The 13,155-nt window shown below is 35.1% G+C and overlaps 1 protein-coding gene across 1 annotated transcript; it reads left to right on the forward strand.

Moving 5' to 3' along the window:
- Positions 1-2,329: 2,329 nt before the first annotated feature.
- LOC104894824 (probable pectinesterase 53) lies at positions 2,330-6,573 on the forward strand. Its single transcript, XM_010681161.4, has 5 exons — positions 2,330-2,762; positions 3,916-4,102; positions 4,928-5,131; positions 5,319-5,554; positions 6,286-6,573. Exons 1-5 carry the CDS (start codon positions 2,398-2,400, stop codon positions 6,440-6,442), a joined length of 1,149 nt encoding a protein of 382 aa, XP_010679463.2. The 5' UTR covers positions 2,330-2,397; the 3' UTR covers positions 6,443-6,573.
- The last annotated feature ends 6,582 nt before the right edge of the window (positions 6,574-13,155 follow it).

Raw genomic sequence — 13,155 nt, forward strand, 5'->3', positions numbered from 1 at the left:
TCATGATGAGGATCATGTTGTTCTTGGCTTCTTGCTACATCAACTAGATTAATATTTGTTTGATTGACCATTTGAAACTGTTAGGATAGATTTATTTAGGAGTATTTCCTTAATCTATCTATCTATATAGACCGATAGACGTGTTTATCTAGCTAGATAGAAAGATTTAGGAGTACTCCTAAATTTATCCTAACATATTATATTTAGTTTAGGATATGTTTTCCTAATTCTACTTCTAAATAGATAGATTTAGAAAACATTCGTCAATCTATCTTAACAAAAACTATACAACATAATATATATTTATATTTTTTAGTTTAAATAAAATTACTTATTATATAGTATAATATATACGATACTTCAATGGCTCTATATTGATTATTGCAACATACTTTTTAGTTTTTAATGTGATACTTCCAAATGAGGGATATATATGTTGCAATTAACATCGTGAAACACCAAGGATGTTTTGGCCTAGTGGTTAAGATTGAGGTGCTGTGAATGATAGATCACAGGTTCGAGTTCCCCTTCCCTTTCTTTGTACTTTGTACATGGCTCATATGGGTAAAAAAAAAAGTCGTGAAACGCGTGGAGGACAATATAACCTAACCGACTAAATTATGATGCGATAAGATTTCCCTCAATTAGATTGCTGAAGTAAGTTGACAAGCTTCTGTAATTACAAGTTGAAATTCACGTAGAGGAAGTAGTGTGCGGTTACTTACACATGCAGATGAATCGGAGCTATATAACCTTTTGAGCATGTAGAATTTGGAGTTGTTCATCATCATCAACATTTTTTGTTGCCAGGCCACTTGCAAATGTCAAATATTGGTGGAGGCAAAAATCAGTTGGGATACAGCTAATTTGGCCTGTTATGCTATTGCTATCTTCATTCGACATTAAGGATGAGGAGCTAGCTCATGTGGTAGAGCACTCCCTTCTGATCCCTGAGGTCAGGGGTTCGATCCTTACCCCCAGCATTATGTTGGGGTATTTCCTTAGCATGCTTTACCAGCTAATGTGTTGGTAGTTCCTCTGTTTTTTTTAGTTGTAACGATTAAATATAAAGTGTGAGTAGAAAATGTCTAATTGTTGCAATTAAAAAAACAGAGGTGGTATGTGATTACTGAAAATAACACGGTATCACTAAGTGCTTCTAGAGGAGCTTTTAATTTCTACAAATAAAGGAAGTTATCATTTCTCATTAACCTTTGATACACAATATGACAATAATGATGCTTTTTTTCTCAATTAATTTGTAACAAGTAGCAATTTGATGATGACCCATTCCGATGTAGTCCATTACTATCTGAAAGTCTTATACGATCCACTGAAATTTACATATGATATACATGTACAATAAGGGCTTGGAATAAGAAATCAAAGTCAAATAAAGTAAAGTATAACACAATTATGTCTACTGAGTAATGTAAGGTATTATCTATACTAGCTAATATATTAAAAGGACCAGGAACGATGCCACGTGGCGTTCTCCCTAGAGAGTTTTAGTTCATGTAATCCATGTACAATTAAAAAAATTAGAAATTGCATAATATAGGTTTTGATCCCGTGATCTCAAGTTCATGTACTAAAGTTTTAACCACTACACCAAGTTGTATTTAGTGATATCATATCAAAGTACAATATTAATAAATGAAAATTTTCTTACTCGGGTCATAGCCCGGGCTTAATAACTAGTTAGTGAATCAAAAGTAGTAAATTTTATGAAGTTAACAAATAACTCAATGTCAATCAGTACATAGAAGTTGAAAAAAACACTGCCTTATAAGTATAAAAAGAATCTTGGTTTCAATAAAATTACAAAGACATTAATAATAGTCGTGATATATTCCTTATTTCATATATCATTTATGGTAGGAAACCAGTAAACCACAAGAATTTATAAATAACGTAACGGGTTTATTATCGTAGAAAATAGTGTTTGGCACCCGAACTACAAAAAATCATCCATCTACACAACCTTACTATTATATAACTTGGGATAACAAATGCATGGTGTTATATACAATATTTAACCTAATAATGCACGGGTTTATTTGTTGTTATATATACAAACAAATAAACAGATACTAGGACTAGCTTCGAAATATTTACATACTTGGCATTCAGTATTGATGAAGTAAACATGACACAAAATGATGTCACCTCCATCCCCCAATATAGGACCTACAAGCTGAATTAATATCGTTGGAGGGAAAATGAGAATCCCTTTAATTTGTGTGGTTGGTTTATAAACAATGAACAAGGCCAAGGTCCAGTATAATGCAATGCAACTACGTTAAAATTTATATGCAACGAGCACTATAAAATACTTTACACTAGTGCACATCTCCCTTCAATTCACTTCACTAAATAACAACTAACATTATTCTCATGGCTCCAAAACACCACATTCTTCTACCTTTTATCCCTCTCTTTTTTATCTCCCTACACCATATTAGTTTATGGAGTGTAGCCACTGATCCACAACAAGCATATGAATCATGGTTAAATTGGAATGTCCAAAACCACCGCCAGAGGAGGCCGCACACCCTTCCTCAGCCGAACACGGCCGTGACACCAGCAGGTCCGAGCAAGGATTTAGATGTGAAGCTAAAAAACGCCGAGACAAATAAAGTAAGATTGACTGTTAACCAAAATGGAACAGGAGATTACAGAACAATAACTGAAGCAATTGATAATATTCCATTGCGTAACACTAGAAGAGTCATCTTAGATATCAGTCCTGGTATCTATCGGTAAGCTAATAAAGTCCACTCCATGTTACACTTCTATGTTTTAACTTTGTCATGCATGATATATATTTTTTATGAAAAGCACATTTGGAAACTACTAAATGTGCTTTCCAATTTTCTTTCATCAACTTTTACAATAAATATGATTGGTTACTAATTTTAACTCTATCATGCAATTTACATACATCATATAAATTTAATCTTCCAACCAAATACTGAAAATTGAAAGTGATGTTGAACACACACCTTAGTTAATTTCTAATAGTAATATGATTAATAAAAGTATGACTAACTTTAAAGTCGTTATTACACAATCTATAATATATTTTTTTGACTTTTAAATCTTAAAACAAACAACTAGAAATTCATCGTATACCAAACAAACCCTAATTGTTAGACCTTAATGTCATAAGGATAAATTGTTTAATTCATAGGAGTATTTTTTAGAAGTAAATAGATCATTGATGTGCGTGCCATTAATGTGATTAAGCAAAAGGAGTTGCGCCCAATTGAATAAGACATACACCTTTCATTTCTTTTTATTTTCCATACTTTGGACTTTTATACTATAAGTATAGGAGAAAAAACATATTCATACTGGATCATATCATATTCGTCGGGACTTGTTGATGATAAAAGAATCTTAATAGTAAAAAATTTGCATTGGCAAGTCTGATAAAGTCAAATTGTGTAAATTATCAGGAGACAAAAGTAGCTTATGGAAAAAAACTTAATTAGTACCATCCTTGACTCTATATATGTTCTACAAATACAAACATTTTGTTGTATCACTGCACTTATACTATTAATCTGTTATTTCAAGCGCAATCATTATCACTCAAATGACTATTATCCTTAGCTTCACATGTTCCGAATTACACTTGCAACTTATAAAGAAAGAGTAAATAAAGAAGCTAATTACAATTTTACTTTCATCCAATCTGGATAATTACTTCCTATCTAACTAACCCATTCCAAACAAATGGACAATATAGTGGGAAAATGACTTGTAGATTGTGTATTCAATATATTTTATTACTATATTGTTGTTTTGCATGTATTCTTTGCATGAACCTAATAATTAGTTAGTGGCTAAAAGAAACACATTTAGTGATTAAATAAATTGATATGAAAAGCATATGATATGATTTGGAAGGGAAAAGATACACATCCCTAAAACAAAGCCATTCATAAGCTTTGTGGGAGACTCGAGTAATCCACCAACCATAACTGGAAATGACACGGCCTATGTGACCCATGATGGCACGCCATTGCACACCTTCCAGAGCGCTACTGTTGCTGTTGATGCCGACTACTTCGTCGCCCTCAATATTATATTTGAGGTACACTTACTACCTAATCTAAATAATAATTAGTTACACCTATTGCTAATTAATGTTTAATTTCTACTCTTTTTTTCAAAGAAACGTTATGTAATTTTGATTATTCCAATAATGTCTCAATTTATAGTAATGGCTTATTACATCTATGTATGTAGGTTGAAACCTAAAGAATTCATTTACTGCAATATTGTGAAGACAATACTATTTTTAATGTTAATAATGATATAATGGTACAATGTGTTACAAAAATCAATATCATCTATAGAAAATTAAGGAGTTATAAATAATGTATTTTTGACAATACTAGTGAGAAAGTAGCTGAAATTGAAATTGAGAGGCTAAGGCACTAGTCAAATTCGAAAAGAGGGATGAAATTAAAACACAAACAATGTGTTCATTCATTCCCATTATTTTGTGAAGCTATACAAAGTAGAATCTTAATTGAAGTCAAATTCATCCCCTTAATTCAATTTGACTTACTTGTTGAGAAAATTTCAACTGTTAAACCGGCCTGTTCTTTTGGACTTATTTGCAGTTTAGTTTAGTTCAAATTTTTTGTAGTTCAATTCAGTTTAAACACTCTTACATGTTCAGCTTTCTCCCAATTCAATTCAGTTTAGTTTTTCCTAGTTCAGTTCAGTTTATTTTGGTTCAAATTTTTCGTAGTTCAATTCAGTTTAAACACTCTCTCATGTTCAGCTTTCTTCCAATTCAATTCAGTTCAGTTTTTCCTAGTTTAGTTTAGTTAAAACTTATGGTTTTTTGTTTTCTAGATATATATTATATACTTGTATGTGATTTATATTGATTGGATTTGTGAGTTAGAACACGGCTACACATGAAGTAGGGAAAGCGGGGGAGCAAGCAGTGGCACTAAGGATATCAGGCACCAAAGCTTCCTTTTATGAGGCTAGTTTTTATGGGTCACAAGACACACTTTATGATCACAAAGGTCTTCACTATTTCCGCAATTGCTTTATTCAAGGCTCCGTTGACTTCATCTTTGGTTATGGAAGATCATTCTACGAGGTCCGGTCAATTCCTCTACTAAAATTTATGATGTTATGAAAATACTTATTAAATTGAATCTAACAAAAAAAATGTAGTATAATAATCTTTTTAAATTACATTAGTAACAATTAAGCCTTACAGAAGAATACTTCTAATTAGTCTTACTAATTAATTATTAATGGAAGTTGATATGGGCTTAATTCAGAATTGTACAATAAACTCAATAGCAAAGAAAGTGGCATCAGTAACAGCCCAAAAGAGGAGCAAATCATCAATGGAAAGTGGGTTTTCTTTCAAAGATTGTAAGGTCACTGGAAGTGGTCTGGTTTACTTGGGAAGAGCATGGGGTGATTATTCAAGGGTCGTTTATTCTTTCTCTTTCCTCGACAAACTTGTTCTCCCTCTTGGCTGGAATAACTGGGGTAAATCTAACCGCGATAAGTAAGTTTTTCACTTATTATTATTTACTAATACCCCTATTCTAGTTATATATTTACCCTTTAATAAATAATATGTATTAAATGTTTAGTGAATTAATGAGCTATCGTCTAAATATAACAATTAGCACGTGAAAAAATAAAAGGAAGAAAAATGATTATCAAGTAGGTTATTAAATACCATAAAGTCTTAAAGTGATATCCGTATCCGTATACGGTATCTAAATTTTGAATTGAGATACTCACATCGATATAAAAGCGATTTGAATGTCTTTTTCCGCATAAGATCTTTATTAAATATTCGAGTTTTAATTTGGAATAGTTTATGCTATACCTAAATACTTCCTCCGTTTCTTTTTACTCGCTACACTTTCCATTATGGAAAGTTTCACATTACTTGCTACACTTCTTTTTTGGGCAATAAACTCTATCTATCTCTCTCCTCCCACATGGGTCCCTTTTCTTTTTACTCTCTACCTCTCTATTCTCCAAAAATTGTCTAGGAGTCCGTGAAATGAGAAGTGTAGCGAGTAAAAAGAAACGGAGGAAGTATGTAACAATTGAAAGAGTGTTCATGATTTACCTATAGGATCTACTTCTTCACCAATTCAAAATGTATATACAACCTGTAATATAACATCAATTTACATCATGATGAAAGATCGTGTAGTCACGTTGAGTAGCTTCATTAAAATTTCTTTTTCTTGTGTGTGTGTGTGTTGTGCACTTGTACAGGAGTGTGTACTATGGAGAATATAAATGTAGTGGGCCGGGATCAAACATGACGGGAAGAGTGCATTGGGCTCGGGCCCTAACAGACAAAGAGGCTGAGCCTTTCATTGGGACTTATTATGTTGAAGGCGACACTTGGCTCATTAGCCCATCAAACTAAAATGATACTACTGCCTCTTTCTCTTTTATTTTCAATAATCTCTCACTACTGCTTACCTAACACACTTTAAATTCCTTGCAAATTTTTTCTGAAATATTTTCTGCTTAATAGTAGACTATGGCACTAGCAAATAGGTTTGTCTCATATTTCTATGTTACAAAATTTAAAATAAAATTTACATTTATCCTTGCTAATCGTTATATGAAGTATGATAAAACTAAAATGTATCATTTAATGGAAAATATTAGATTGCGCATAATAAATGGTAAACTAGTTTTTTTTTTCCCGAGCGATGCTTCGAGTCAGTTACAATAAAAAAATATTATTATTTTTAAATTTCGTAGTTTATTTGCTGCTTTTCGTATTTTTTGTCCATTAAGAAATAGAAAAATTCAAATCACAACGTGATAAGTAAAAAAAAAATTGAAAGGTTTGAGTTTGAAAACAACACCTTAAAAGGAATTGTGGTAAGAGAATATGAAATCGATTTTCTCTTGTAAGTTACGTAATAAGAGCGTTTGAGGTGTATATACTTGTTTAAGTCTTTTTAGTAAATTATAATTATTACAAGACTTCATCATATTTTATTTGAAACATTAGACAACAAAGTCATAGTGTATTGATGGTTAAGCTCTTACTTTTCATTTCAAAGATCACGTGTTCGATACTTTACATTTACACATTTTTTAAAAGTGAGTAGCACACATAGATATAGAACATTTGCATTAGAAATTTGAGCAGAGTGCCACGTGGCACATAGATTTCTTTCGCATGCCTTTTAATATATTTGTATAGATAGTATTAAACTTCAACACATGTTACATTTATCAAAAGATAAGTACATATATACTTCTTTATTTTTTTTACTAGGATATATAATTAGTAATTTAGTATGGATACCAACCCTGTTAGGCTATTAGTCTGCAGGGCACGCCATCTTAAAGGCTGGATACAAAGCTAAATAGTCCAGAAATAAATCCCCAACATATAATTGGATGGTACTCTAGTGAGCTACCACCTCTTCCTCATGGTGTTTGGATCCTCTAGAGTTGTAAAATAACTTTACAAGGTAGAGTTTGAGCAATATCAACCCATTGAATAAAAAATCAATGGCTCATATATTCTCTTTCCAAAATCCCCCCTATTTTATCTCATCAAAATCTATCTCTAAATCTTTCCATTCCACCAATATAAGCCTTTGATTTTAAAATGTATGGCTCGAATACAACTCTACCTTGTAGAGTTTCACTAAAACTCTAAAGGATCCGGACTCTTCCTCAGTTCCTCATATATACTTCATATGTGACTACATCTACTCTTGTCTATATTATCAAAATATTTCTTCATCAAAAGCCCTATTTTACCCTCAATGTTAATTCTGGTTGGAAAGAAGTAATGGCAAATGTGAAAAGTTGAAAACTAACCAACCTGGCATTTGGCAAGAATACAATAGACAATGAACATGAATTTTAGATATCTATAATTTAGATATCAATAGTTTCTCAAATCACAATGAGGAGCATATGATATGACGACATAATGGCCTTTGACCTAAGCATTAGCTGTGTGCCTCTGCTTATTTTATGAGGTCGCTGGGCCACACAACACATGCATGCTTCTAGTTACTACTAGTATTAAAGTATGACCTAATCCTCAACTATGATTCGTTTATGTTATGCTAGAAAAGACTAATCATCAGCGAATTATATGGTTTCCAACATGTTTCAGAGATTAATGAACTACCTGTATGTATCTTTTAAAACCAGATGAATACTCTACTAAGACATAATTATGGGTGCCTTAATATTGAAGTTTTCTGTTAACTACATATACATGTGGAACAATAACTATTTTACGCATTATAAGTCATGTCGCACCCCATAGGAAGGTTTTGGGGTTAAAAATATGACCAGGCCCCGACAGTCCTAAAACGGTCAAAAGTGAAAGCTATAAGTCACGCTTTTAGACGTCCCAGGACCTGTGGACCGAATGTCGTGGGATGCCTCGAGATAACATTGGATGGTATATTAAAGACTTCCATAACTTTGAACGGGCATAAGAACAACTTTTACGACTGTTTCGAGGACTTTTGGTAGCTGCACCACAAAATCGTAAATGGGTCATTTGGGGGCATTCTGGGGCAATTCAGATGGTGCAAACCACCCGCGATGCATTATAACTCGTGATGCATCCCTTAAGAAGATTTTCGGAAAAAAAATGACTAGGCCCGAAGAAACCCTAAAACGATCAAAATTGAAGACTATTAGTCATGCTTTTAGACGTCCTCGGGACCCGTGCACTGAATGTCGTAAGATGTTTCGAGGGGACATTGGATGGTATATTAAGGACTCCCATGACTTTGAACGAGCATAAAAACAACTTTTACGACTGTTTCGGGCCAATTTCGTTGTTGCATCACAAAATCATAAATGGGTGGTTTAATGGCATTTGGGAGCAATTCAGATGGTACAAAGCACCCGGGATGCAATATAAGTCGTGCCGCATCCCATAGGAAGGTTTTCGGAGAAAAATATGACCAATCCCGAAAGAGCCCTAAAACGATCAAAATTGAAGGCTATAAGTCACGCTTTTAAACGTCTAGGGTACCCGTGCACCGAATGTCGTGGGATGACTCGAGCGGACATGGGATGGTATATTAAGAACTCCAAAGACTTTGAACGGGCATAAGAACAGCTTTTACGATGGTTTGGGGTCATTGTGTGGCTGCACGATAAAATAATAAATGATTCATTTATTCATTCTTTGGAAGCTAGGCACGTGACTTGATAGCGCAGGCACAAGACAAACAAAGAATAGCAAGACCGCATATCAAAAGTTGGTGGCATTCTGGGGTAATTTCGTTGGTTCAAAGTTTCCGGGATGCATAATAAGTCATGTCGCACCTCATAGGAAGGTTTTCGGTGAAAAATATGATCGGTCCCGGAGGAGCCCCAAAACGATAAAAATTGAAGGGTATAAGTCACGCTTTTAGACGTCCCCCGGACCCGTGGACCGAATGTCGTTGGATGCCTCGTGTGGACATTCGATGGTGTATTAAGTACTCCCACGACTTTGAACGGGCATAAGAATAACTTTTACGACCGTTTCAGGACCCTTCCGTGGTTGCACGACAAAATAATAAATGGGTCGTTTGGTGGCATTTTGGGCAATTCAGATGGTGAAAAGCACCATGGATGCATTTTAAGTTGTGTCGCATTCCAAAGGAAGTTTTCTGACGAAAAATATGATCGTGCCCAGAGGAGCCCGAAAATGATCAAATTGAAAGCTATAGGTCACGCTTTTAGACGTCTGCGGTACCCGTGCACCGAATGTCATGGGATGACTCGAGCGGATATGGGATTGTATTTTAAGAACTCCCACGACTTTGAACGGGCATAAGAACAACTTTTATGATTGTTTCGGGGTCATTCCATGACTGCACGACAAAATAATAAATGGATCGTTTAGTGGCATTCTGAGGAAATTTCGTTGGTGCAAAACTCTAGGGATGCATTATAAGTCATGTCGCACCCCATAGGGAGGTTTTGGGTGAAAAATATGATCAGGCCCGAATGAACCCTAAAACGGTTAAAATTGAAGCCTTTTAAACGTCCACGGTACCCCTGCACCGAATGTTGTGGGATGACTCGAAGGGACATGGGATGGTATATTAAGAACTCCTACAACTTTGAACGGGAATAAGAACAACTTTTACGACCGTTTCGGGGCCATTCCGTGGTTGCACGACAAAATAATAAATGGGTCGTTTGGCTGCATTTCGGGGCAATTCAGATGGTGTGAAGCACCATGGATGCATTATATGTCGTGTCGCAATCCATAAGAAGGTTATCGACGAAAAATATGACCAGGCTCGAAGGATCCCTAAAACGGTCAAAATTGAAGGCTATAGGTCACGCTTTAAGACGTCCGTAGTACCCGTGCACCGAATGTCGTAGGATGACTCGAGGGGACATGGGATGGTATATTAAGAACTCTCACGATTTTGAACGGGTATAAAAACAACTTTTACGACCTTGGATGGTGTATTTAGTACTTCTGTGGCCGTTTCGGGGACATTCCGTGGCTGAACGATAAAATAATAAATGGGTCGTTTGATGTCATTCTGGGACAATGTCGTTGGTGCAAAGCTCCAGGGATGCATTATAAGTCATGTCGCACCCCATAGGAAGGCTTTCGGTGAAAATATGGCTGGTCCATGAGGAACCCTAAAACGATAAAAATTGAAGGCTATAAGTCACGCTTTTAGACGTCCCCAGGACCCGTGAACCAAATGTCGTGGGATGCCTCATGGAGACATTGGATGGTGTATTTAGTACTTCCATGACTTTGAACGGACATAATAACAACTTTTACGATCGTTTCGGGGTTATTCCATGGCTACACCACAAAATCATAAATGGGTGGTTTGATGGCATTCTGGGGAAATTAGATGGTGCAAAGCACCCAGAAAGGTTTTCGGAAAAAAAATATGACCAGGCCGGAATGAGCCCTAAAACGACCAAAATTGAAGGTTATAAGTCACGCTTTTAGACGTCCACGTGCACCGAATGTCGTGGGATGACTTGAGAGGACATGGGATGGTATATTAAGAACTCACACGACTTTGAACTGGCATAAGAACAACTTTTACGATCGTTTCGGGGAAATTCTGTGGTTGCACGACAAAATAATAAATGGGTCGTTTGGTGGCATTTTGGGGCAATTTAGATGATGAGAAGCACCATGGATGGATTATAAGTTGTGTCATAACCCATAGGAAGATTTTCGACGAAAAATATGACCGGGAACTGCTGGAGCCAGAAAACGATCAAAATTGAAGACTATAAGTCACGCTTTTTGACGTCCACGGGACCCTTGCACCGAATGTTGTTGGATGCTTTGAGGGGACATGGTATGGTATATTAAGGACTCCCACGACTTTTATCAGGAATAATAACAGATTTTATGACCGTTTCAAGGTCATTCCATGGCTGTACGACAAAATAATAAATTGGACTTTTGGTGGCATTCTGGGGCAATTTCGTTGGTGTAAAACTCCAGGGATGCATTATAAGTCGTGTCGCACTCCATAGGAAGGTTTTGGGTGAAAAATATGATCGGGCCCGGAGGAGCCGTAAAATGGGCAAAATTGAAGGCTATAAGTCACGCTTTTAGACGTCCACGGGATCCGTGCACCGAATGTCGCTCGCGGGATGCCTCGAGGGGACATGAGATGGTATATTAAGGATTCCCACGACTTTGAACGGACATAATAACAGCTTTTACGATCGTTTTGGGATCATTTCGTGGCTGTACGACAAAATTATAAATGGGTCGTTTGGTGGCATTCTGGGCAATTTCGTTGGTACAAAGCACTAAGGTTGCATTATAAGTTGTGTCGCACCACACAGGAAGGTTTTGGGTGAAAAATATGACCGGGTCCGGAGGAGTTCTAAAACGGTCAAAATTAAAGGCTATAAGTCACACTTTTAGATGTCCCCGGGTGCCGTGGATCGAATGTCGTGGGATGCTTGAAAAAGAATTTACACTGAAAATGAAATATAGGACTTTTTAACTACTCAAAGAATTAAAAAGATTTTTAATGATAAATATTCAAACCTTAAAAAAAAATTTAATCAAAATGCCTGTGGAATTTTGAGTATAATATATTATGAATTATTAGCAATATCTTCTTTCTAAAATAGATATTTAAATCACATCCCAGTTATTGTAAAGAAAAAACAATAAATTGTCATAAAATAAAGGAATCAATAAACCCCCTAAAAAAAGCTAATTAATAAATAGAAAAAGGAAATTTAAAGATTGGTAAAAGAAATTCTACCTTATGCTATAATACAATGTTTATTCGCTAGAACGCTTCCTATAAATCTCAAATGTTACTTGTAATAACGTATTACAACCGCTACCCATAATCTACTCTAACCGTTACTACAACCACTATCCTGATAGATATTTAGAATTTTCTTAACTAGCGTTTTGATCTTGTCCAACCACTATTCGCTAACTAAAACACTAATTTCAAACAGGGCCTTAGACTTACTCCTAAAAAAAGTAAATTACAATAAGTTTAAATGTAATAAATTATTGATAGTTCAATAAATTAAGATATGTTTATATGTAATAAATGATGGATAGTTCAATAAATTTAGATAAGTTTAATTATTTTAAATCCAAATTTGAAGTAATATTTTTATACTAACCCTTGATGGTATCATGAAAGTACTTGATAAGAACTATGCATGAAGCATTGGGAATTGGGATAATATCCAAATTTGAACTACGTTGAGGAGAGGAAAAAGGGGGCTATCTTGAGTACAAAGCTAGGAGTCTGAATTGTTAATATCAACTGGTTAGTGTAGAGCCTAGGCTCAATATGAAACTGTTATTAGTACACACTTCAATTACAGTACCAGTTAGATGTACAATAAGGCATTCTCACATCTAAAGCTTACAAATAATTGCATTGTGATATTGGTCTCTGCAAAGAAGGGTGATTTGGAGTGTCCAACCTATCTCAATCCACTCAAGGGGCCGAGCCAACCTAGTTCACCTTGGCTTGGGTGTTTTATATAGCTGGTTTGATGATATATCATATACTCGATCCTTTCGTTTTTATTTAATTGCTACATTTTTCATATATATGTTATTTTTTTATTCGTTTTCGTCACATTTCCTTCATCATCTCCCATATT

This window comes from Beta vulgaris, chromosome 5, assembly GCF_026745355.1.
Source record: "Beta vulgaris subsp. vulgaris cultivar EL10 chromosome 5, EL10.2, whole genome shotgun sequence".
Classification (NCBI taxonomy): Eukaryota; Viridiplantae; Streptophyta; class Magnoliopsida; order Caryophyllales; family Amaranthaceae; genus Beta; species Beta vulgaris.